The sequence below is a fragment of the Lonchura striata genome, chromosome 20 (assembly GCF_046129695.1).
Source record: "Lonchura striata isolate bLonStr1 chromosome 20, bLonStr1.mat, whole genome shotgun sequence".
Classification (NCBI taxonomy): Eukaryota; Metazoa; Chordata; class Aves; order Passeriformes; family Estrildidae; genus Lonchura; species Lonchura striata.
Window position 1 is genome coordinate 5,469,785 of NC_134622.1, and position 26,771 is coordinate 5,496,555.

At 43.2% G+C, this 26,771-nt stretch overlaps 1 protein-coding gene across 6 annotated transcripts in view; it reads left to right on the forward strand.

Moving 5' to 3' along the window:
* CUX1 (cut like homeobox 1) overlaps positions 1-26,771 on the forward strand; it is a 269,656-nt gene that overhangs the window by 201,273 nt on the left and 41,612 nt on the right. For 3 of the 6 annotated variants that reach the window (XM_021550817.3, XM_021550819.3, XM_077787491.1), the window contains 5 exons: positions 1,359-2,185; positions 3,575-3,740; positions 4,398-4,454; positions 21,203-21,505; positions 25,753-25,941. The exons of 1 other annotated variant lie outside the window; for it this stretch is intronic. In XM_021550817.3, coding sequence (XP_021406492.2) covers positions 1,359-2,185; positions 3,575-3,740; positions 4,398-4,454; positions 21,203-21,505; positions 25,753-25,941 — 1,542 coding nt within the window. The remainder of the gene's footprint in view (positions 1-1,358; positions 2,186-3,574; positions 3,741-4,397; positions 4,455-21,202; positions 21,506-25,752; positions 25,942-26,771) is intronic. 2 more of the 6 variants (XM_021550818.3, XM_021550820.3) reach the window with 2 other exon arrangements.

Below are 26,771 nucleotides of genomic sequence, written 5' to 3' on the forward strand. Positions count from 1 at the left end.
TATATGATCTAAATAATATGACTTTATACAGGAAATTATTACATAGAGAAAAATATGGGGCTTGTGCAGGAAACTGCAAGAATGTTTTTCAGTAGCATGTTTCATCTGAGAGTCTCAGACTTCCTTTCAAATATTAATTTGGCCTCAAAACTCCCTGTGAAACTAGCAGATAAAACAGCAGAGTATCACTGCCTTTTTTTCCTATTCCATAGCTTTTCATGTATTTTGCAGTGTGTGACAGGAAGGAATGTAGGGAGGCAAATTCAGAAATGCATTCAGATGAGCCTTATTATTATTGGAGTGATACACAGCATGTTGGAAATCGTATTTCACTTTGAGGCCACCCCTTGCAGTGTGGGGTTCCCTGCTCCCACCTGGTGCTTCACTTGCCTGTTCTCTGCAGAGCAGCTTTCAGAAGAACTGGTTTCCAAGCACTGGGGACCTCAGTGGAGACTGAAATAGAAGCAGATGCCATTGCAAAACCTCCTGGCTCTGTAGAGATAATTCCCCACCCACGTTCCAGTCTCTGCTCATCCCCAGCTGCTGCAGCACAGCCACCAAAATCCTGGTTCCCCACTGGAATGCTGCGTTTGGGGGTTATCTCTGCTGAAAGCACCTGTGACTCCATCCTAGAGCTTCAGATAAGGGAGAGGGTGATGGCCAGGTGTCAGCCTGGCTCTGGTAGAGCTGTTTATTTTAGTGGTTGGGACCATGGTACAAGAAAACAGGAAACAGGAGCATATTGAGCATATTGAGTTTGTCAAGTGAAATAATGATGATCATCTCTTTCTAAAGTTCTGCCTTTGTTGTTATTTGTGTGTTGTGTTTTTGAAGTTAAAAGGTCTCACCTTATTTATACTGGAATAGTCTGTCCAGGTGAATGCAGCTGTGTTCAGTTCTGAGTGTGTGTTACATTCATTTGCGGAGAAAAGAGTGAAGTGAAAGGTTAAATAACTTTGTAAATGCAGCTATAAAATGTTATTGACCACATGGGGGTGGGGGAGGAAGAAGGGAAGGGTTGATTTTCAAAGGCATTTATTTGAAAATTTTTACAATGGTGGAAGGGCAAGTGATCAATCCCAGACTTGTGCAGCTGAGTCTGTGCGTGCAAACCTCCAGCACTTTTGCAACTCTCAAAATTTTCCGGTGAAGAACTTAGGAAATCTTACATTATTTTGAAAAGTGCAAATCTTTGCTTAGTGAAAACTCCTCCCTCCCATGCAGAAATGTATTTCAGCCCCCCCCCTTTTTTATTTATTTTTTTTTTAAATCCCTGTCAGGGAAGTGTTTACAGTAGCACGTGTTGAATATAAAGCATTTTCCTCTGTTGCATTTAGTCTTTTGGTTGTTTTTCATAGCTGAGCCGGCTCAGCCGCCTTCTGCCTCTAGCAGTGGCAATTCTGATGATGCAATTCGATCCATTCTGCAACAAGCCCGACGGGAAATGGAGGCACAGCAGGCTGCCCTTGAACCTGCCTTAAAAACACCACCTCTATCTCAAGCTGACATTTCTATCCTGTCCCCCAAACTAGTGTCTACACCTGCAATGTCTTCGGTTTCCAGCTATTCTCCTTTGGCCATATCCCTGAAGAAACATTCATCTGTCACTGATTCCAGTATCTCTGCATTGCAGAACCTCTCTGGGCTCAAAAAGGAGCCTCAGGAGGCACCTGTTTTAGAGCTTCATGGAATAAGTGATTCTGCCCAGGGTATGTTGAGGCATGTTAAAAATGAGTTGGGACGTGGTGGTGTTTGGAAGGACCATTGGTGGAATACTGTGCAGCATGAGAGAAGAAATGCAGCTCTTCCCGAAGATATAAAAGTTGAGGAAGCCAGTGGTGGAAAAGAAAAGGTCAGCAATCAGACTAGGCCAGATCGTAGCCAGCTCCAAGGACCGTCTTCTTCCGAGTATTGGAAAGAGTGGCCAAACGCGGAATCTCCGTACTCGCAGAGTTCTGAATTGAGCATGACTGGGGCGAGTCGCAGTGAGACACCACAGAATAGCCCCCTCCCTTCATCCCCTATCGTGTCCTTGTCCAAGCCATCCAAACCTTCGGTTCCTCCACTGACACCCGAGCAGTATGAGATTTATATGTACCAGGAGGTGGATACGATAGAGCTAACGCGGCAGGTCAAGGAAAAGCTAGCAAAGAATGGCATCTGCCAAAGGATCTTTGGGGAAAAGGTAAAGAAGTGGTTCTCTCTTGTTTCACCAGTGTTGTGATTGTGCCCTCTGCTCCTTACACAGGTGCAGAGCCAGAGGGGTCCTATGGAAAAATGGTTTTGCTCCGTGTGTGAAGTATTTCAAAACTCACTAAGTATTAGTTTTCCTGTGTGGTAGGAATTGCAAGGGTTTTTATACAGGGATTGGCTTCAGCCACTTGGAATTAGGAGTGAGGCCCTGAGTTTAGAAAACTTGAAAGCTGAAGCAAATGCTGCTGAGACTCAATATTTCATGCTTAATGTAATGAATTCATGGAATATTTGAGTAATACCATTGTCATGACTGGAGAGTCTTAACTTTGTTATAAGTGAAGATTATGGACACAAGAGCATTTTTCCTTTTCGTTATTATTTGGAAATGTGCACAAGGGCATTAAAACAAACACATGGAAAATCCCCTAACTCTCCTTAGTCTGAAGTCAAGAATTCCAAGTCATTTCTAATACCTGCTGCTCAGTATCTCAGTGTGCTCTGAAATGTTTTAGAGCAATGTTTGATTACAGATAAGGCTCCCAGAAGTTCTCACATTGTGAGCCCTAAGCACTGAGCACGTGGGATTTTGAGGGTCCCTAACCACCAGAAAACCCCTCCCAGGCTGTAAAAAGTGGACATTTGTTGTTTCTTCTTCCTGTAAAGAATTAAATCAATATAAAAGTGTAATAGGAACTGGCATCGCACTATTACCTTCTCACTAAGATGTAAAATGAAAAGTCTGACCTCTCAGGGTCATTAAAGATCCCATGGCAGCTTTCATTAAGTATGATTTTTAACTCTTGTACCTGTGCTGAATACCAGGCAAGTAATTGCATCCTGCCTGTTTGAAATTCTCCCCACCCCCTCCCAGCATTCAGCTGTATTCTTAAATATTTACTTACATGGAGCAGCCACTGCTACAGGTGAAAATACACATCATTATAATTCATCCCCCAAAAATCAACCAAATATAGGCCTAGTCTCAAAAGTCCCAATTATTTTTGTTTGAGAACAAAATACATGCCAGTCATTGCCTGTTTCATCTGCCTGTGTGTGCCTGGACTCAGTGTTTTTCCTGTTAAAACTGATGAAACTGTTTGACACAAAATATGAAAAGCATGCAAATCCAGGCTGCTGCCACCCAGATCCTGCAGGAAAAACCCACCTTCCTTCAGAAGGCAGCACGGCAGGAAGAAAAGCATTTCCATCCGAGTATCCACAGAAAACAGTTTTTAAAATTGTCCAATTTTTACAGTTTTTATAATTGTCCATATACAAACAATTTGAGCGATACAATAAAGGAAACCAAAATGCCTTAAATTCCCCCCGTTTCCACTGCCAGTGTGTTAACGTGCCATTCTTGGTTGCTTCACTTCAGGTATTGGGGCTGTCCCAAGGAAGTGTCAGTGACATGCTCTCCAGGCCAAAGCCATGGAGCAAATTGACCCAAAAAGGCCGAGAACCATTTATTCGTATGCAGCTCTGGTTGAATGGTGAGCTGGGACAGTGTGTCCTGCCTGCACAAGGGCAGCAACAAGGACAAGGTAATTAAAATTCCACTATGTTGTTTGAGTTGAGGAGGAGGAGATTTTTTTTTTTTTCTTTTTCTATTTTCTGTATTTTTTTTTTTTTTAATTTGCAGTAAGCCAGCCTTGCACCAGTGCTGGTCCAAGCGTTATGGAAGTGGCACCATCCCCCCTGGCAGCCCAGCCAGTCCCTAAGGGGACATGCTGGGAATGTTTATGAACATTTATGTGTAATTGATAAGCAGCAGTTATCGAGTTCCTCATTAGGGTGATATTATCTAGGCACGAATATGATACACAATCCCAAAAATTTTGGCCCAAGAGCTGGAAAATGTTGTGCGCTGTTTCCTAGGGTTGCACAGGGGATTTGGATTGTTCCAGGGAGAATATCGATTGCTGTCTCAGGAGGTGAGCTGGAAAGCTGAGCTTTAAAGGGGGAATGCTGGGTTGCAATGACACTTTTATTGTGGCTGTCTCTTCCCCTAATACCTTCTGACACAGAAAAGCCAGGCTGGAGCCTGGCCTGGGCTGTACTTTTCTGTGCCATGAGTTAACTGAGCAGCGAGCCCTTGCCGAGATCAGCACTTTGCTATTTGTTGAGCCTGCTTACTGTTTAGTTTGTGGTTTGGCATCTCCTTTTATTGTTCCCTGATTTTCCTCTCCTCTCTTATCTAGTCCTTCACTCTGTGACATCATTACAGGATTCCCTACAGCAGGGATGTGCAAGCTCAGGTAATCAGCTGGTTTCAATGATTTGCTCTGAAATAATTCTCTGTGCTTTTGTTGCGTTTGCTTTGATGCTGAGAGGTTTCTCACATTTTGTTGTATCATACAGGAGTCCCTTCAGTTTTTTTTTATTAATGCAGTTAATTCCTTCTTCTCTCCTTGTTGCTATGGCAGATGTAGGGAGCACACATATTTAGCTGCATATATTAGGTAAAGAGACTCTGTCTGATCTTAGAGATCATTGGCTCTGGAAGGGTTTTTTTTTGCCATAGTTCAGCTTATCAATGTGACATGTGACAATGGCTGTAAAACAAGCCCTTGGTTTGTAACGTGATCCACATACTCCAGCTGCCTCGCTGATAGGTTTTTTTCCACTCTCCTTTGCACAAAATCTGCTTTGTTAATCCAAAGGTGGGGAACAGACCACGTTATGTCTGTTTCAGGCTTCATTAAATATTCCCACCTGAACTTTTTTTCTCCTTTCTATTTTCAAAAAATAAAAATAAATAAGAAAGCAGATGCAGCAAAGCTGAGTGTCAGGGCAGTGAGTGGCTGAAGGCTTTAGAGATGGTCACAGGATAGGAGGGAGGCTGGGACAGGAGAGAACAGCTGTGTTCCTGCTGTTAGATACCAAACTCTACCCACACAGCCTCTTACCAATGAAATGCTTCACTGACGTAAAACACTCCAGAAAAATACCCGTGCCCTGCTCTGTGCTTACAGCCAGTGCCCTGTGCTGGAGAGCTGCTGCATTTCAGGGCACAGACAGGGATGGCTTGTGTTCTTCTTCCACCCTTCTGCTATTCTGAAATACTCTTTTTTTTTTTTTCTGCAGCTCGCTGGCTTTACTCTAAATATCCCAACCAAAGTGGTTTTTTTTCTCTCTACTGGGGAAACTATTTTGCATTCTAAAAGATTTTACTAGAAGAAAATTCATGATGATATTCAGTCCACGTTTTTCTTAAGGAGAACAGTTGAAAATAAATACATAAAAGAAAGAAAAAATGCCCCCAGTAAAAACAAGCCATGAAAACAAAACCAAAATGGGAGAAAATTATTTGCAATCATAGGGCTATTGTTACTTATAGCCAAGCATTTAGGGAACATGGAAATTTCCTGTGATGGTTCATTAAAAACATGCCATTGAGTACTTTTTTTTGTGGCATCAATGCTGTGCAAGAGTGTCACAGTTACAAATGTCTGAGACGGCGTGGAAAATATGAGTAATTAATTGTAGCCATTTGAGGGGGAATTCGAAATCAGAGGAGCTGGGAAATGCTGCATTGTTATTGCTAATCTTCATATTTATGACTAGCTCTAATTATAAAAGATGGAAAGACAAACCCATAGTATTAAAATCCAATCACCCTCTGGATTCCCGGGGGGATCGCTGGGAGCTGAAAGTGATTTCCTTCAGGAAGTTCAGTTTTGCTGCTGGGATATTTTGTTCCCTCCCACAACTCCCAGTGTCGTTTGTCAGTTCCTGCCCTTGAGCTAATATTTTGTGAGGTGACACGTTCCTATCAGCTAATAAAATCATGTTATTGATGATTGTCCTCCTTCATTCCTTAAAGCCGACTTACAAATGAGAAAATGGGCTCGTGCCCTTTTCTACCTCCTCTCAGAGGATTAAAAATAGAATTGTTGTACAAAATGTTCTTTTCTTGGTGCCTTTCCCTGTGTGAAGGCATGAGGAAGGTTGTGGCACCAGGCAGAACAAAAGAGCAAAAACCAAGTTATTTGAATAAGGAAGAATAGTTTGGTAATTTCCTTTTATTAGCAGCTGTTCTGTAATTAAAAATGCAGCAAACAGTTTGGAAAAGGTAATAATAATTATGCATTTGTGAAAGATCCATCACTCCAGGGCAGGGAGGAAAAAAAAAAAAAGAGAGAGAGAGAGACAGCTCCAATTTTCTGGTCTTCTGAGACGTTTCCCAGGAAAATCAAGGCAGGGAAGGTTGCATACTTGTAATTTTAAAACAGAAATTAATCAGCACAATTTTGAAACGAGGAACGGTCTGGAGCCTTTTCCATGTAATATAATTGGCTTGGAACTTGTTGAATGCATGAAGGGAAAGAAGTGAAATTAAACTAATACACTCAGTGGCTCCTGAGTGCTTTGCCAAGAAGGTCTTCAGTGTACAGAGTGTCAACATGCATAGTAACGACTCAAACTTTTATTAGCTGGGAGTATTTTCATTACTGTTTGGCTCTATGCTACCAAACTAGCAAGATTTTCTGGATTTCTGACCCAGTTAGTTGCACTTCTAGATCATAAGGTTTTGATTAACACCTCATTCATGAAAATCTCACCTTTTGTCTAGTAATTTTCTGTTTTCATGTGTGGACAGATGGGCCCATCCATGTTTCATATAATGAATGGATAAACATATATATTTTTTATATATTTATATATATGTTGAGGTAGCAAAGGGAAGCCAGGCTTGGTTTTCTTGTTTGGAAGCTGTGCTCATGGATTTTATAAAAAACAGCCAGGTATATACCTGTATTTTCTCCCTGTGAGCTTTCCTCAAGGCTTGGTGATTTTGTGCAAGTTTCAGGGACCATGTTTTACACAAAAACGGTGTCTGTACCCTAGGTGGTCAAAAATAGTATTGCTGTGCCTTTTCTAACATTTTTTCTGTGTATTTCTTTCCACCTAAATGCTCTAATGCCCTTGGGTAAATCTGCCTTTTTAATGATTTATGTGTCAAAAGCATGGACCAAATCACATGGAAAAAAAAGTTGAATTAGTGTCACCCAACTGCATCAGCATTTTTTCATGATGAATTTGGCCCTTATTTAGTTGCATTACTGCTGATGGGAGCCGGGGTGGGTTTGAACAGTTGCCATGTGCCAGGAGAAGGCTCAGATATTTTTCTAAATACTTGTACTGCACGCAGCTTTTATTAGTTGTTTTATTTTGGGGGTTTGTCCTGCGTATCTATAGGAGATTGAGACAGAGTTTCCTTTTTGGTGCTGTTGGTTCCGTCCGTGGCTGCTCGCAGGAAAGATGAATTTTTACATCCACTTTTTTCTTTATCCTCTGTGAAGGACATCTACTCTCTGTATACTACATGAAAGGCTTGCAAATACTCAGTGGGAAGAGGACGTGCCTTTTTGGTGTGTGTTTCTGTAAGGGTCGTCTTATGACCTAATGTGGAAATCTTCATTTGCCGATACAGCTGCGGGTGATCTCAGGGGATTTTGAATTTCCCTTTTGTTTGTCTTCCTTTCTGGGTATCATCCATCATTCCTAACCTCATGCTGCTTAGCAATAGTAACACTCATGGGAGTTGAAGAAAGGATTATAGCAGCATAAAATGGGGAGCTAATTAGAGCTTGTTTCAGAATCAGAATCTAGCTTGAGATAATTGCATATTATCTGGTGATTTAAAAACCCGAGATCTACTGTATTTAGATCAACTGAAATATGCATAAAAGCTTTCTTTTCAAAATAAAATGTTTGTAACAACGAGGAGATTACTTCTTATCATCCCTTGGGAACACAAATAAGAAAAACCTCAGGATAATTTTGTGTCATTATGATGTTAACAGAGAGATCAGGGTGTGATGGCAGAGCCAGGTATCCATTGTATTTTCATTTCTGTGATACAGATTCCTGTAACATTTACCAGTACAGAAGCTGCTGAGTGGGCAGGTAGTTAGCTGTGTGCTGGGTGGATATTCCCATTTTCCTGATACCAGGAGAATTCTGTCACGTTGGCTGCTCTGGGAGAAACAAAGTAGGGAGACAGCATGCTTCAGGCTGGCAGCCCAAATTCGGGAATGCCATCCTGATACACTTCTGGGAAGAGCTCAGTAGCCTTGTGGTGGCAAAGGAGATGCTCTTACCCCCATCTCCCTGTGCTTTATCATCTTTCCTTGCATTCTTCTGGTTTGGTTGAGTGGGCAGAGCTGTGCAATGGTGCTCCAGAGCACAGTTGGGATTAGCACAGGGAGAGCTGAATCCTTGCACTGTGACATCACCAAAGTGATTGGTGCAGTGACATGCCTTCCCAAATTGGAGCTGGTTTTGGTTGTTGAATCAAAAAAAAAAAAAAAAAGGTTTTGCAGTCACAGTCATTTGTATGACATGAAAAATGTTTGTGGCTAATGTAGTCTGTGAAATGGCAGAGAAGGGAGATCACATGGCTCAGCTGACTGCAGGAATTCTGTGCAGAGATGTTTTGTGTTTGATGACAAATTACTGAGTCTTGGACTTGGGAAAGTTGTGGCCTTTTGTGCTAGGTGCAAATGTGGTTTTAAAGTTCAGAGCTGAACTACCAAGTCAGCCAAAGAGTTACCTTCATGCTTATCCCTGGAGCACCCTGGTGAAGCACATCCTGGTGAAGTTTCCACATTTTTTCTGTGTGGTTTGGGATTGGGCTCAGGAGCAGTTGTTGATTTCAAACCACAGGTATCAGCTGGCTCCTGTTGTAGTCTGTAATGTGTGTGACCATCTTCTGTGCCATTTCCCTGACATTTGGGCCATGAAAACCTCCCTGGCAGCCTTTGGGATCAATAAAACCAGGAGAATCGCTGTCAAGGCACTCGCTGGGACCTGGGAATGCAGCATGAAGTCAGTGCCTCGAGTTGATTCTGAGCACATTGGCTGTGATTCCTGGCCATCAGCTGGGCATTCCTGCTTCCTGCTGAGGCCTGTCCTGCCCAGGCTGCCTCCCACAGCCCTGCTCCTTTTCCATCAGGGATGTTTGCAAATCGTCAGCCTTGGTGGAGAAATCCCTCTCCTGGTTGTGCTCTTCTCTGTCCATGGAGCCACCCAGTGATTAAATTTGCAGAAGACAACTCTGTCCTCACTGTGGTCACAGCTTTGCTGTGCAAAGGGCTAAAGGGTTTTTAGAAGGGCTAAAAGAAAACACAGAATCAGGGAGTGAACACTGTTTTCTGGGCTGATACTCCTTGTGACTCAGTTACATCGTTCCTGTTAATACAGCAAAGAGGAGACCTGTGCTGGATTCTGAAGGTAAACTTAATTGACTCCTAAGTGCACTTACGGACTCTTAGCCTTCGTTTTGGAGAAGATACCAAATCAAGTGGCAGCTAGGTTTTATTTTTGTGGTTAATTTGGGAATGTAAGTCCTTGATGTTCACTTCGCCTTAGTGTGAGATAGCTAAGAAAGGAGTTCAAGTGTGGCTCTGCAGCAGCACTGAGCCAGGCACAGCAATGCCTTATCTTTAAAGTCTTTATTTTCAAAGAGCAGAATTAATAAATGAAGAATTTTTTTTTAAGCTGTGTGAAAAAAAAGAAACTTTCCTGACCATTATTGCCTCAGGCTTCTCAGGTAGTTCACAGAGTAGCAGTTAGAGAGAGTTGTTTAAAAACTTGTCGTAGTTAGAGAGAAAAGCCATGGCCATTGTGAGTAGTCGAGCTCTGTAAATTCCACTGTTGTTAATTTCATTACTTATTACTTCACTTCATTAATTACCAGCATTTTCCATCCCCTCTGCGTGCGCATTCAGAGATGCTCAGCCTCCCCTGGGGAGGGGCCCACAGCCCCTCCCTGCTGCCAGCTGCAAACCACAGAGGGGCTGGGTGGAAAACGAGGAGCTGATAGATTGGAAAGGCAAGTTCCAGCCGAACTGGAGCAGCACAGACACCCAGAGAGGTCAGGGCTGTGCAGCTCCAGGCAGGGTCAGGAGCAAGCTTCTGTCCCCTGTGGGCTGGCAGCTGCACAAGAGCTTGGAAAGGCACTCCTCCAAAGGGAGCAGATGATTTTCTCTTGGGGATGGAAGATTCTGGCACCTGGCAGAAGCTCACGTTGGTCTTTTGGCTGCTGGTGGTAAAAGGAGGGGGCTGCAGGTCCAACCCCGTGGCCAGCGGTGGGATGGAGATGGCCACGGTACCCTCATCCCTCCCTGGGCAACAGCGCAACTGCTGCTCAGCAAATTACCAAATGCTCCTCCACTGGATGAAAATTACCTTGCTTTCAATTCAAAGAACAGATAATGGGCTATTTTCTTCCCAAAATACTGGGAAAAAGGTGTGTGAGCACCAAATGTGCGGGTTGTTATTTCCATCTTGTAATGGGGATGGAAATCCTCCTCAGCCAGCAGCTCTGAAACAGGGAAGTAAACAGCCTGTTCTGATTATAGAGTTACATATTGCTTGATAGCAAATCATTCCCAAGATGAAAAAAACAGAAGATTACCAGAAAATTAATATCTTCTAAGTTACCTTCCAGCCTGTCCTCTACATTAGTATATGAGAGAAACTTAGGAATTGGTCTCACCTCATTTGATGCATGTTTGAGGGTTTTTTAACTTGCCAACAACCTTCCAGAAAAAAAAAGCTAACTAAAGAATCCAGTGATTAATTTAAATCTGATAAGAAATGCAACTTGCATTGAAAACAAAGCAAAGTGGACTTGAGATCAAATATAAATAAAAGTGAAAAGAGAAAGCCAATTAAAAAGCCAATGAAAGACAAAAATACAATTACAACAAGAAATGTAATAAAAGCCTGATAGTACATGTTCAGTATTTATACTGGTCAAAGTTATTGTTGATGGCAACTTGTCACAGAATCACTGAATGATTTGGGTTGGGAGAGACCTTAAAGCCCATCCAGTCCCACTCCTGCCATGGCAGGGACACCTTCCCCTATCCCAGGCTGCTCCAAGCCCCATCCAACCTGACCTAGAACATTTCCAGGGATGGGGCAGCCACAGCTGCTCTGGGCACCCTGTGCCAGGGCCTGGGCACTCTTAGAGGGAAGAATTCCTCCCCAGTATTCCATCTCTCCCTGCCCTCTGGCAGTGGGAAGCCATTCCCCCGTTGTTCTGTCCCTCCATGCCCTTGTCAAAGCACCCTTCTCTGTGTTCTGGCATGAGCTGGTCCCTTCTGGTCTCACCTCCAGAGCATCTCCCCTTTTCTTGCTGCTTTCTGAGGGATCCTGGGATGCTGCTGGGATGGGTTCCCACTCCAAGGAGGTGTGAGATTGACCACGGTGTAACCACAGCTGTGGTTAGTGTTTGCTTCTCTGGTTTACTCCTCTGGAACTCAGGTCCTAAAAATAGTGCAAGTATGAACTGGCAGATGTTTCATTTGTCCTTTATGAGAGGACCAAAATTAGCCTCTCATTTGGCACCTAAATAAAGCAACTTAACTGCCTTTATGCAAACTTTGCAATTACTGTCTATTGAAGTTGCAACATTTTGTTGTGTTTGATGGGGAAGGGCATTATATAAGCAACACCAGCACCTAAAAATCCAGCAGACCTTGAGAGAGAGAGGATGAACACGAACAAGCCTAACTGGGCTTTTGAGGGGGGACTGATTGGGATGATTGGTTTGTTTTGGGTTTTTTGGGGGGTTTTTTTGGTTTTTTTTACTTTATTTGGTCCAAGACAGGTGTTTTCCCTAATGAAGGTTTCATTAACTAAAAAGAAAGAAAAGGCAAAAGTACCTTGGAAATGCTCAGAGAGCTGTCTATTGTAAAGGTAAAAACATTAATAAAAGGACAGCAATGATTTCTCTAATTTTCAGAGAAAAATCTGCACAGAATGCCTGAAGCTGGGTTAGCAGTGGGACTCCCCAGGGGCAACAGAAAGATGTTATAATCAATTACCACATCATAACACTGATGTATGATAATTACTGAGTGTTCCTCCTGAGATAGTGCAGCATTTGGCTGGGATGCGGCTCTTTCATGGTCCACTGCCTGATTAATATGCAAATAATAGGCTGATTGCATGATGAATGCAGAAAATGAGTTCGCTGATAACGTGAGCACCGAAGCGGGAAGATGATAAATTACTTTTACTGACTGTCCTACATTAAGTACCCTTTCTCAACAATTTTATCACAAATTAAGTAAAGCAGTATGGAGAGATTATGAGGATGTGTAAAATAATGTACCTTAATAGCTTTTATAATATTGTTGCCTACAATGTAAATGTCATTTTGTTTCGGCACTTTCCCCAGCACTCCTCCAAAAAGGAAGGTCTTGAGTGCTCAGGGTCACTGTGTTTCTTTGCTGAGGGTGGGAGATGGGATGGATGGATGGATGGATGGATGGATGGATGGATGGATGGATGGATGGATGGATGGATGGATGGATGGATGGATGGATGGATGAGTGGGTGAGTGGATGCAAGGAAAGAGGGAAAGGGAAAGGGAAAGGGAAAGGGAAAGGGAAAGGGAAAGGGAAAGGGAAAGGGAAAGGGAAAGGGAAAGGGAAAGGGAAAGGGAAAGGGCAGTCATTAGGCTGGAATCCATCCCATGTGGACATTGCCTGTGGCAAGGGAATGTCCACATTGTTTAGTGGAGGAGATCTCTCTAAATGCAGTGCACAGTGCACATATGCATCCTGCTGCAGCCTCTGCTCCAGAGCAGACACAAGGTTCAAATCTCAGAGGAGGTGTGGAAATACCTTCACACAGGCTCCTGACACAGGGGGACAGCAAGCAGTCATAGAATTGGTGCCACATTCAAGCAAGTTGGTTTAACACATCAAATCACAAGGTCAGCCAATCACCATAAACTGCAGCAGAACCTCCTCATGGAAGCTCTCACTCTGTTTTCCAAAAGGCATTGTGCACACGTTTGTCTTGATTATACTAAAAATATAACACTGTGGGGTTGTGGCATCTTGATTGATTGCTTCCATGACATATTTGTTTTCGCATTCAGAAAATCCTTAATAAAGCGTCTGCACACAAGCTGGTTTAATAATAAGGTTATTGAAAATATTTTCCAGCAGTTATTTCTAAATATTGATTTCTAGCTAAGTTACGGAAACACAGAAAAATCTGAATATTAACTAAAGGTTGGCAGAGTAGAGCAATGTCTTTTAAAGCAGCCATGATTCTGCCAATAATCACCTAATTTAAAATACAGTATTTTTAGAAAGGGTTTTTTTTTATTGGTTAAGGGTTATCTCTAAAACCAAAAATCACATTTCACTTTTCAATGCTAAGATTCTACTTTTTGCTCAGGAATCATAGAATCATAGGATAATTTGGGGCTGTTGGCCTAACCTGGACATTGCTCTGATGTTTTCAACTGTGTGTCTAAATCTAGCTAAAAAATACTTGTTTCCCTTTTTTTTGGGTTTTTTTTTTGTTTTTTGGGTTTTTTTTTCAGGTTTTTGTTTTGTTTTGTTTTCGGTTTTTTGTGTTTTATTGTAAAGTAATGCTTAGGGGTTACAGAGGCTTCATCTTTCCTCCAGGCTACTGCAAAAATGTCCCTTAATTCTTCTCCTCTGAGGGTTCTCCTGGGGTGTTGTTGTGTCTGTTGTGTCTGCTCCAAAGTCAGATCTCAGGACAAATTTCACTGGAGCTGACTGACTCCAGTTGTATCTTCCTGCACAAGATTCCAGGCATCCTTCAGAGAGATCTGTGCTCCCCATTCCTCCTAACTCAGTGGAAGTCGAATGGTTTCATTTTATGTAGCCTTAAAATAGGTCTTGGTGTAGCTTTGGGCACAACAGTGGGATTTCTAAAACTCTGAGGCGTTTGTGGCTGCAGGTTTGTTGGAGGGAGAATTGGTTGCCCAACTTCTCCAAGTTTCAAACATCCAGCTGTAAATCTCTCCTCGTGAGTCTGTCACCAGCTCCCATCTTACGTGCTCTTTTCTCAACTTCATCTGGTTTCTCCAGCTCCTTCTGCTTTCCAGAGGTGAAAACTTATTTTTTTAATAGAGGTGCAAAGCTAAAACGATTTTTGAAAATACAACTTGAATTGCAGCAATCCTTCAGCAATACTCAAAAGCAGGGTTTTTCAAGTAATTCTAACATACACCCTGATTATTCAGTTTTATGTCCTCCTGACACTTAACATATACTCATATGCAGTGTAGAAATCTTTATTTTATATTGCCCCAGTAATTGCAGGGTTAATCAAAGCTGGTTCCTCCCCTTTCCGTGCAGGCACACATACATCTGCACACTTTCCTAAAGGGGTTTTTCCTTTGATCCCTCCCCCCATCCACATAAAATTTCCCTCTGAGCCAAGACCCAAAATAACATTTTCCCCAAAGTTACAACATTTATGAAGCAAACAAACAAATTCTCCACAGTCAGAGTGGTGGCAACTCCAGCGAGTGCTCACAACTCTTAACTGCACAATCCTACGTATTTGACATCATTAGAGATGCAAACTGCAGAGAGCTTTGTGCACTCCCTACACAGAACTGGGGGAGTTTATAACTGTAGGGAGGATCATATTTTCGTGAGCCACATCAATTTGCAAATTGTGACTAGGCAAGGTTCACTCACTCAAAGGAAATCCACCAAAAGCACTACCTGGGAGAAGGCTCTTTCACGCATATTTTCTTTAATTAGTCAGAAGAGGGATGTGTTGCAGTGCTCTCCCACAAGTGCTGCTAGCTTTATTACATAGTTCAGGCTTGTGCTGCACCCACTGTTAGTGAGGAGAGTTGCTGTTCTGGTGCTTTAAAAGATTAACTTTAGAATGCTAATTTCTTCTCATCCCTGGAGATGTTCAAGGCCAGGTTGGATGGGCTTGGAGCAACCTGGGATAGTGGAAATGTCCCTGCCCATGGCAGAGGGTGGAGCCTGGTGAGATTTAAGGTCACTCCCAACCCAAATAATTCTGTGATTCTCTGATAAGACCCTGCAAAGGCAGACATAGCTAAAGGTAAAATCAAATAGAGGGTATGAGGGAAGAAATCTCTCCCTGAAATTCTCACACCCTGGGAAGCTGAGTACCACAGTTGTCCTGGGGATGTTGCTCAGGCTGATTCTCAGGGCAGCATTCACCAGGTTTTGGTCTACAGATTGGATAGAATGGGCAGCCTCATCATTGGGAAACAAAAACTAATCCAGTCCCAGTGTGAGACACTTTGATCTCAGGCAACCTGCCAGGCCTGTTGTTGTCCATTAACTCATCTGCATAAGGAGGTAAATGCAGCCCTGAAGTAGCAAATGCTCTTTTAAGAGATTGCTGAGAAATCTCCTGTCCACGTTTGCTTTCATCTTGCCTGCTGATGTGCTGATTGGGGAGCGGGCAGAGCCGGGATGTCCTGCAGGATGTGCCTGTTCCCCCAGCTCCTCAGGAGGCAACTCTGACTGCTTTGGCACAAACCTGCAGCCCCAGCTTTGGACAGTGGGAAAAGTGGTGCATCAAAGCAAGCAGCAGTGCAACCGTGTTTGGGTTCTCGTCGGAATGTCACAGAGTACCCTGTCATTTTGTTTTAGCAACTTGTCCTTCCAAATGCGCAGTTCGCCTTATGGCATGCCAGCAGTAAAAATGTCACTTACAATAATTACTTTTTGGTGAAAATGCTTGCTGACTTCCTACCTTCAAGCTGTTTTTTACACAGTGGGGAGATAATAAGAAATTACTTTATCCTGACTGCTCAAATGAACACTAAATGGAATTTAGGTTATTATTACTGCAGATAGAGGACTGTGTATTGAAATTTAAATAGTGGATCAGATAAACTACAGAGATTTGTCTCTGAAAATTATAGTGGATCCATTTTTTCAATCCACTTCCCTCTGAAACTTAAGGCAGCTGTTGTCTGCCTGCTGTCTTTAGAATATAATATTTTTCATAATCCTTTTAGAGGCCCCTTAATGTCTTCTGTGTTTTGTATGGTCTTCCTCAACTTCGCCATGTTCCCCATGAGTCCTTTTGCAGTTTATTAGCTAAGCTTGTGTTAGCAGCAAGGCTTGGACAGGTCACTCTCCCAGCAGCTCCAGGAGTACATGGTGCTCTCTGGATGGCCAGGTGTGGGCTTGTGGTTTCTGCTCACACATGCAGGTGTTCTTGTTCAAATCTCTGAACTTTGGATTTACAATAGGATGCAAAGCCGGTTTGCTGTCAGAGGCTGAGGCAGGATCTGAGCAAAAACAGCAAACCTGCAGCTCTCAAAGTGCATAGGAGAAGTTGCAGTGGAGGAATCTGTCTGTGCTGGCAGACGTGATGCCTCTGGGACTGGTGAAACCTTATCTGTGTCTCAACACTGCTCAGTCACTGAATGCCTCCTTGGAGGGGATACAGCAGCACTGGTGTCACGTCCTGTAGATGTCTCAGATCTTCTGGGGAGCTTGGAGCAGGTGGCACCTGCAGGTCTTTGCATCCAAGATGTCCTGAGCTTCAAGAAGGAGCCTCCAGCTGAAGAGTGCTGTGGATCTGAGCTGTGCTTCACCTGTTGGATGTGTCCTCTGGACTTGGGAAGAGTTCCTGGATGTCACAGAAATGGTCCCCCTTGAGCAGTGCCCTGCAGTTGTAAATGTCCCTGCCTGCTGAGTTCCTGCAGAGCTGGAGATGCCCTGCACAGCCTGCAGGGACTCTGCCACATCAGCGTGGCAGAAGGGAGCAGAGGGAGGTGTCAGGCTGAGGCAGTGCTGGGGGAGTGTTTTCAGGTGATTTGCAGGCTATCAGTGGGATAGTCAAGCAACTGAGGCTCCAGGATCCAGTACTGGAGTCCTGACCCCAACATGGAATAAGAAGTCTTGGAGAATAAGAAGATCTGGAGTCCAGGAAAACCACCTGTGATCAATGAACTGAGACAAAAACTCTGATTTCAAACTTCCTCATATTTTCCAAAACAGTCACGGCAGATGCTGTGGGGAAGGCGTAGGGGATGGATGGCACCAGAGCAGCATTTGGATTCATCCGTTGTGCCAATGCAAGACCACAAACTGTTTTCTGTGTTTGTGTAATTAAGGCAGGGTTAGTTTGTGATGGTTCTCAACCAGGTTTGTAAAATACTCAGACCCCAGACCTATTTGCTGTTTGCAAAGTTAGTTTAGTTTCTTACCAGACAGCTTCTAAGGGGTGGGGAAGGAAGGAGCAGGCTGTGATGATGGTTTGGGGTTTGTTGCAGTTAGGTGGTCATTCAAGCAGCAATTTTATATTGAGAAAATGGTATTTTAAAAGAAAACAGGAGATATTTGTGTAACGTTGACTTTTTTCCACTCATTTGTCTTCATCTTCACTTTAGACTGTGCATCCCTCTCTAGTATTGTAGGAAAAAACAGAAGGGAAGAATTTCCTGACTTTAAAATAAGACCCATGTGCTCTTCCAGGAGTGACATGTCCCCAGTCAGGGATATCTGTGCTGGCAGACTGAACCAGGTGTATTTGTCTTTCTGGAGAGACATTTGGCTCCAAAGTCTGGAAACTCCCCTTCAGTGCCCCCTGAGCTGTGTTATCAGCTGTGAAATAGCCAGTGTTGCTCTTTGGTTCTCTTCATGTCTTGGCCATGAATGGGGCCCAATTCCATTTGCCAAACATTTCAGCTTGCTGGCCCATTTCTGCAGACATCACTTCTGGTACTTGATTTGCATTTTTTATTATTATTTTCCATGCTGCATATTTGAGTGTGCTCCTTAAAATCACTTGGAAGGGCTTAACTTCCCTATACCCCAGACTATATTTTGAATTAATAGTGTAAAAAGTGCTGATAGAACCTTTGCCTTTTTGTGAATCAGTTTGACTTACATCTTCAAAAGTTGGGATTATTTAAGTGCATTTGTGCTGTCTTTGCATCTTTCATGGCATTTGTCAACACCAGCTTGTAATTGTGCAGAAATTACATGGATTTTTTAATCATTTAAAATGTTGTGTTAAGCCATGTCTTCATCACATGCAGGGTCTGATGGTCACCATCTTCCCATAAAGTCATTTTTGGGGACACCTGTTTCCCCCCAGCCTCTGTAAAGCTTAGGGCATCACTGATATTTTGGCTGCCTGAAACTTAAAAATTTCCCAGTGTCTGCAATGACCTTGTCACTGGTGATGCTCTTGATCTCTCCAGCTCTTCCAGCACCTCATTTTTGAAGCTTTGGAGCTTTTACCTCACATCTTAAATTGGATGCAGGCTGTTGGAAAACAAACCCCTGGTTTACCTGGAATTTATTGAAATAATTTCATCAATAAATGGTGGTCATGGAGTTTGCAGGTTGTTCTGTAGTGCAGTTTTATATTTCTATGGACAAAATGGTCCTTTCCTCCTTAAACACAAATGTGAAAACATCCAGTGAATATTACTTTTAAGAAACTGGATTGCTTTTAAGTTGGTGTTATTCTTCAGAGCAGTCTGGGGTTAAAAAAGCAGAGCAAGTTTTAAAGAAATAAGCTTTCAGTGTATTGTTTTCATTGGAAATGTTCAATTTCTGCTTTGGAAATCTTAATGTATATTTTTCAGATATCCTGAATTTGTGTCTTTGTCTTGTGAGGAACTTGAGAGAAATGAATACAGACAAATTATTTCATAAAACATTTGAAATGGCTGTGGATTGACAGTTAAATCTGGAATAGTGAATACAGTCAATTTTCCCCTTTGTTCTGTCAGCAGTCACTTGTACTCTAAATGTCTGTTTAATTTTTTAAGTAGATTAACGGGAAATGTTTGCATTATTTGATTATTGAATTTACTGTCCCAAATAATGGCTCTTTTCCTAAAATATTTATGGGATCTTGAAAATGTTTTTCCAGAAGGGAAAAATGCTAAAAATGAATAGGGAACATATTTTGAGTTATTTGTAGTACATGTACATAATGCCTCGCCTGAAATCACTGTACACTTGCCTTTTGGTGGGGAGAAAAAGCAGTTTGTCATCTGTACTGCCTTCCAAAATTAGATTCAGATAATCCCACCTTTTGGAGTAAATGAGCAGCAGATTGGTCTTAAAAATGAAATTCAGGCTCTTGGTAAGTGATATAAAAAATAAATAAGCTAATATGTGAGCAACAGAGAGCATCTCAGTGATAGATGATAACACAGATTACCTTTGTTGTGTTCATAATTAGGCTGGGCAGGGAAAGGAGAGGGAGAAGGAGGCATTAGGAAATGCTTTTGTTTAGTCCTGTGTGGTTGGGTTGGGTTTGGTTTTTGGTGGGTTTTTTTATTATTTTCTCTTTTTTTTTTTCCCCTGTGCTCTGTGTGTGCATGTGGCTCGCCATGCACGGATGAGGAATTGTATAGGAAATTTGCAGCTGCTCTAGTTATTCAGTAAGATTTGTATAAGCTGGCACAAGGGACAAAATTAGATGAAGTTGAACCAGTGCTGTGCAGTTTATTAGCTAGGCAGCCATAATTTTGACCTTGCTGTGGGTTAAAGGACACAGACCTGAGAAGAAATCTGTTTATCATGTAGGGAATTCATGCCATCCCTGACAGTGTACAGTGAACAAGATGGATGATCTGCCAAATTGGTCCCTCGCATGGGTGAATCAGGGCAAATTTACAGTATGATTCCTTTGCTGCTCCTGATACAGAAATAACATTTCCCAGGGTTTCTGTTCGGTTGTATGATGACCCAGGGTGAGCAGAGAGAAGAAACAGGATTTGTAGGATCCCCTTTACCTTAAAGATTTACATGCACCTCGCTTTCCTTTCTGTCTTCCTCTTTTGCATCTCACATAAAGCACTAAGGAAAAAGTGAGATTTTTAGGTTTGAGAGAGCAGCTTCAAGTGAGTGTGTCAGGGAAGCTCTTGATTGCAGCTTGGGAAAGCTCCCAGGACCCTGAACAACAAACACCATTATCCTCTGCACTCTGCTCCGTGTGGTCCTGACTTTTCCTGTGGCAATATTTCCCTACAGCATTTGGTATCTGTTTCCATGCTGCACAGGCTGCATGCTCTGGAGTGATCTGACAATATTCTGGATAACAAACTCAAAAAGCAGTGAGGTTTGCTGGCAGCCCTTGCCTGACGGGACCTGAGAGTGCTCTGTGGTGGCACTGCAGGGCTCAGAAAATTCTGGGCTCTGCTGGGTTTGGATGAGGTCTGGGCTCCTTGTGCAGCTGAGAGCTCTGCCAGCCTCCTGCAGGCACCCAGGGGTGTGTGAGGCTGGAGTCCATGTCATAAACCCTGGCAAGTAATGGGTGGGAGACAGCAAGGAGGAGGAAGCAGCCCCACAGAAATAGGAAAAGCTGGGGACAGAGAAATCGTGTGCTCCTCATCTCCTGGATGGTTCTTGTAAACCACGTTGCCTATGTGTTGTTGCTTTAAAAAAGGTTCAGCCTGTACCCTCTGATGCCTGGAATCTCTGAATAACCTCAGTCAGTACGTTCTGTGAGAGATAAATTTATTGGGGAAAACAACATTTTGTACAGAACCTATTGTTGTTGGCAAATTAACAGATTGGGAAAGCTTTCTTTTAAACCGAGTGTCACAATAACAGATTTGGGTGTCTCCTGATCCACTCAATATCTTTATGTTGGATCCTCAAACACTTTAATTAATACAACATAATTACAAACTGTATTTTAATCTTGTTATTTCTGGACAAAGAGAATTGCAGAAATGTGATGCGTGTGATAAGAAACAAAATTAAATCAATAATGCTCTCAAGATAGAGAGTTGTGTCACTTGTAGAAAATCCCTCAGAACAAAATAGTGGCTGAGTGAATTTCTTAACAAGTCACAGAAAGAAGTTTAAACCAGTCTATAATGGTAGCTTTAAAACTGTCCTTACATAAAAATGTTGTGACAAGCAAAACTGAGATTTCCTGACCAAAGAAATTGCATGCAAACTTAGAGACTATTGCACTTCAGTTTTTCCTGATTTTTATTTGTATTTGTACATCATGTCTTTATAAGAAATCAGAGACGACTCAAGATAAAATTAGAAAATAATTCTCATTTTTAAAAAGAGGCTTTTTAGTACCCAAGTCATAGCAAGTAGCATTTTGCATACTTAGGCATTTCTTTAAGTAGGTAGAATATAAATGAGGAGGAAAGTTAAATATCCTGCAATCAAAACATTACAATTATGCTAAAGTGAGGACTTTTTTCCTCTCTTTTCAATTACAGAAAGTACTCCAAAGACTTCTGCCAGTTGCAGTCCTGCTCCTGAGTCTCCCATGAGTTCCAGTGAATCAGTGAAAAGCCTGACTGAGTTGGTACAGCAGCCCTGCCCCGCCATAGAGACGAGTAAGGATGGCAAATCCCAGGAATCCAGTGAGCCACCTGCTTCTGAATCCCAATCCACGACCCCTCTGCCACTCTCAGGCCACTCTGCACTCAGCATCCAAGAACTGGTGGCCATGTCCCCTGAGCTGGACACCTATGGCATCACCAAGAGGGTCAAGGAAGTGCTCACGGACAACAATCTTGGTAAATCGCTTTATTCTCATTTCTTGAACAAAATCACGTGTAAGTGTTCATGCTTTTATTGTTAGCTACACTGGATGTGTATGAGAATACCTGGGTTTGACTCTGGCCTAAGGTTTAATTTGCTAAAAAGATACCTAATCTATTTAAACTGGTGGAAAATTCCTTTCAGATTGTCACACTCTACTTCAAATGCCACCACACCCTTGTTCTTCCTAAGCTCTGCTCCTGGCTCAGCCACCAGGTACTGCTCTCACCTCTCAAAACAGGGTCCAGCAGGACCCCCAGAACCCCAGAGCCAGTGAGGTCTCCCCTTGGGAAAGGCTGTTTCCCCCACACTTGCACATTCCAGGCCCATTTTGGGTGAAGTAGAGGAGCCCAGCATGGTTGGAGAGGAAGGTGCACCACAAGCAGGAGCACAGTGTCCCTGCAGAGCTGGGAGGGAAAATCCAGACTCAGCTGAGATTTAGAAGAGCCTGAGATAAGTGTACAGGGCCACTCTGTTCTTCTGTTCAGAGATGTGCAAAGCTGAGGCTGCTTTTGCCTACAGATGGGTTTTTGGCTGTTGATTTCAGTGTCATGACTGTTTTTGGAATAGTCACAGGGAATAACGTGATGTGAGTATGGGAAGTCCACATTAATGCTCTCACTGTGCCTCTAAATCACTGGTTCTTCATGTCTTTAACCCCTGCTTCCCCCACAAGGCTTTGGGAGATGTTTTTGGGATCCTTTGAGGGCTCTGGCAGGAGGGCAGTAAGGCTGTCCCAGTGTTACCTGCTCCTGCTTCTGGGGCTTAGCAAGGGATTCATCCCCCTGCATCAGGTGCTCAGGGGAATGTCTGGTGCTCTCAGAAGTACCAGTTTCTCTTCCTTCACTACAAATAGGGTAAAGTTTAGATTTAGACTGTTACTTATGTGAGAAGACTTTTACCCATATCATCTGAACATGATGACTGTGAAAGTAAAAGTTCCTCTATTTTAGTATGTGAGAAAGCCTTTTTTCAACTAGACACACAATATCAGGTTATTTTCTTAAAATATTTTTTAAGGGGGAAAAACGCTGGGATGGGGGAGGTCCCAAGTTCTCATTTAACATCATTTGGGGGGAAAAAAAGGAAATGGCCTTGATCATTGACAGATCCTGGATGAGATTGTGTTCCACTGAGCCCAGCAGAATTCCTTGCCCATGCACTTGGCTGGGGCAGATGGTGGTTGCTTGTTTAGTGGAGATAAGGTAGAGATAAAGCCCCAAATCATGGTAAGGGTTTGCAGATCCAAGCCTCTGGTTTTTGGGCAAAATGCTATTGAGTGCTGTACCTGCTCTGGTGTTCCAGAGAGGTTTGGAAAAAAAAAAAGAAAAAGTATTTTTGTTTACATTTGCTTTGATGCCATTTTTACTTAGTCTTTTTTATTTCCCATGATTTTTGTTTTCCTACAGTGTGGCTGACAAGCCTAAAAAGCAGCAGAAGAGCCAGGAAATGTGCCCCAAACTCTGCATTAGGTGTGGAACCAGTTTCAATGTCTCCTTTTGTGCCCTCAGTGTGCTAGTGCACCAGGTTTTCTGGTGCACAGGTTTCTCTGCTTTAGGCCACAGGCAATTGGTGGTGGCTGAGGTGTCCCAGTGTCACCAGCCAGTAGAGACCACAGAATTGTACAGAACAATTCAGACTGAGCTGGGAGGGTCTCTCCTCCCCTCACCAGCTGGGGGAATGGCTTCAAAGTGAAGCAGAGTAGGTTCAGATGGGATGTTAGGAAGGAGTTGTTCCCTGTGAGGGTGGGGAGGTCCCAGCAGCAGCTGTGGCTGCCCCTGGATCCCTGGAAGTGTCCAGGTTGGACAGGGCTTGGAGCAGCCTGGGGCAGTGGAAGGTGTTCCTTTCACTAGGAGTTGGAACTGGGTGATCTTTAAGGTCCCTTCCAACCCAAACCATTCTCTGAAGGTTCTGAGCTTCAGCACAGCGTGCTGGCAGTGTTCACACTGAGATGCTGCTGATGTTCTGAGCCCCAAAATTCAGAGTATCCCCATGGGATTCCCTGCTGGGCTGCACAGAGCTCCCAGAGGGAAGCAGATGCACTCAGCTGTTTGAGGAGAGGGGATATTGGGCATTTTGTAGGAAGGGTCAAGACTTTCCATGAAACCAGCACAGGTCTGTCCATTAGGATCCACATCAACGGGAACAGGCATGGAGGGTGGGAGGAATTTTAGGAAACCTGTGCTTTAAAATATTCCTGTTATTAATAGTGCTCTGATGAAGATGGGGCATGACACACCTGCTCCATCCCGAGGATGATTTCTGACACCTTCCCCCTTAGCTTGGGAGTCTTTCAGGTGTTTTCTCCTGTCCTGCCATATCCTGACGTGAAATAAACAACACAATCATCTTTAGCTTTGTTCTTAACACCTAGAGAACATGATGTTACCTCCTTCCACATTTGCATTTTTAATTTTTAGGCTGTAGTTTAAAGGTTCATTTCCTTCAGCAGCACTGCCAGCACTGCTCATTCCCCAACCCTTTTGCAAATCTGTGCCCATATTCCTGTTCATGTGGCAACACAATAGCAGATTTTTAAAGTGGCTGTGTTATCTTGCTAGTAGCTGGCAGGTTTACAGGGAAATGGATGAGGCCTTGTGTTGTTTTTAAATACAAACAGGGAGCAGGTTACCCAGCAGGTTACCCCAGCAAAACATGGAATAAAAACATAAAGATAAAATTGATAAAATTTCCCCTGAATTACCTCATTTGTCTGATTTTCCTGATATTGAGGGTAGTGGAAAATCACTTATTACTCAGGAACTTGAGTGAATTCTGAATGTAGGTTTCTGTTCAGTCTGTAGGAACTGTTTTCAGGTTAGTTTTAGAGCTTATTAGCAGAGTGTCTGTCTGTCTCTCATTATCTCAGCTGCTTCCTCTGAAAGCTTTGCAGACCCACCTACCCCACACATCCAAGTGGGATGTTCAGCAGCTTCTGACTGGTCCCATATTCCCTCCTCTCTCCATACAGGCAAAAAAAACCCCACCAGGGCAAAAGTCTTGGGATATTTTTAAAGAGAAAGAGGAGGGGAATCGTGGAGTTAAGTGCAGGGGATGGGTCCATAGAGCAGATATTTGCCATGAGCTGTCTGTGGCAGGATCAGGGAAGGCTGTGAAGGGCTCCTAAGAGTTTTTGCAGGTGTGGGCTTGTCCTGCAGAGCTGTGGGCTCAGAACCCCCATTGTTCCTTAGGGATCTCTTGGTCACCACTGGCTGCAAGTGCTGAGATGTGAAGGGGATGTGTGTTGTGTTAGTGATGGCACTCAAAAGCTGCAGATCAGGCAGAAGACCCTGAGCCCCAAATTTGGGGGTTATGGAAAGATCTCTGGGTTATCTTGAAACTCCATGGCAGCAGCACTTGTATCTTAAATCTTGATGACTCCTCCAGGCTCTCTCCTGGAGCAGAAGTTGGTATCAAGGCAGGGCAGCCGAGGAAGAACACTGAAGTGAAGGGGGTTAAAAAATCAGCTCCATGGTTGGGTTTGAGGTGCACAGGCATTTTCCCCAGTCCTTGATAAGTTAGACCTTTCCCATATAAAATCATTGTCAGCAATGCACATATGGACACTGTACAGTGTCAAGCATTTACAGATTTTACCCTGCCAGATGACAGCATTTTGTAAGAGAACTAAAATTAACTATTCTTAACTAGAAATACTGTAGAGATTGTAAAACAAAATTTGTATTGCAAATTCTGATTATCTCTAGTGGGTAAGACACAGTTAGATCCCCACAGATAATACAGCACAGAAATTCCATACATGTTTCTCTGAGGACATTTATATGGCCATTGCTGAAGGGGAAGGTTGCATTGCTCTTGGTTCACTGATTGCTGGAAATGTTTGGATTGCCCTGTTGGAACAAAGCTGTGGCACTGCCCTCCTGCATAAGAGCTAAGTAGCCTCACTGCTCTCACTAGCTGCCTGCTTAGCTAGAAGTTCAGTTTATTTTTCCTCTCCTAGTTTTATTTTTTGCACACTGTTTCACTGTAAGGTCCCGCTCCCCAAACATGTTGAGCTTCTCCCTTTATCCCAGGCAGATCCTGAGGATTAAACTAAAGCTCAGTATTTACCCTTCTAGTGGGGGGGCAGAGCATTTATTCTCCTAAATGTTTCTTCTGGGTTTTTGAAGCAGTTCTGAAGTAAGAATAATTGAGGAATGATCTCGTGTTCTTCGCCGTGTCCCGGCTGAGCGAATTCATGCGCTTCTCAATTCCACATTAGGTCAGCGTTTGTTCGGGGAGACAATCCTGGGGCTGACACAAGGCTCTGTCTCAGACCTGCTGGCTCGCCCCAAGCCCTGGCACAAGCTGAGTCTGAAGGGAAGGGAGCCCTTTGTCCGCATGCAGCTGTGGCTCAACGATCCCAACAACGTGGAGAAGCTGATGGATATGAAGCGCATGGAGAAAAAAGGTAACCGGGAGCAGCGTGCTGACTCACGCCTTCCTCTCCTCAGCCTGGCTTTTAGAACCCTCCAGAAACAGTGGAGAGGCAGCACTGATCCACTCTTAGGAGGCTTATGCAAAAGGACTTCACCACAACTTATTTTGGAGCTTTTATTTGATGCTTGCTCAAGCAGATAGATCTCAAAATAAAACAAACACACGACCAAAAGCCAACCCCAAACCCTAAATATTCACCAGCTGCTGGGGAATCATTGCTGTTTTCTCCTATAGATTAATTACTGAGGCCCTGGTGTATCACTGATAACTTGCCTTACCAAATGAGAAATGTGGGTTTGGGAGCTGCCTTTGGGTTATTAGTTAATAGTGCTGCAGCTGGTCACAGATGTTGGGCTGGAAGAAGTGTGCATTGATTCCTGGGAAAGCTCCTTGCCAGTCCTGCACTGATGGTTGCTGGGAGGAGAGAAAAATGCAGCCTTTATAAAAGGCTCTTGCAGAATAATGATATTTGTAGCCTTTATAGAGAGAGGTAAGGTGATTGTGTTAATAAAATAAAATTTGTGTTATGCTCACATAAAACAGGGTCATGGGGATGGACCTGTGAGTGCTCCGAGTTGTTACTGGGTATCTGAGTAGGAAGTACATCCTGCAAATTTATCCAGCTCTCTCCATTTTAAATTCATCACTAAAACCCAGTGGTTATTCAGAGCCCTGTTTTTAGTATGTTCATGTGATTTTACAAGAGAGACTCGTGGGCTGCCATTATCAGCAGTTAACTAATTAATGATACATACATCTCTGGAGCTACCCCTTAATGATATTAGCACAGACATCATTAAT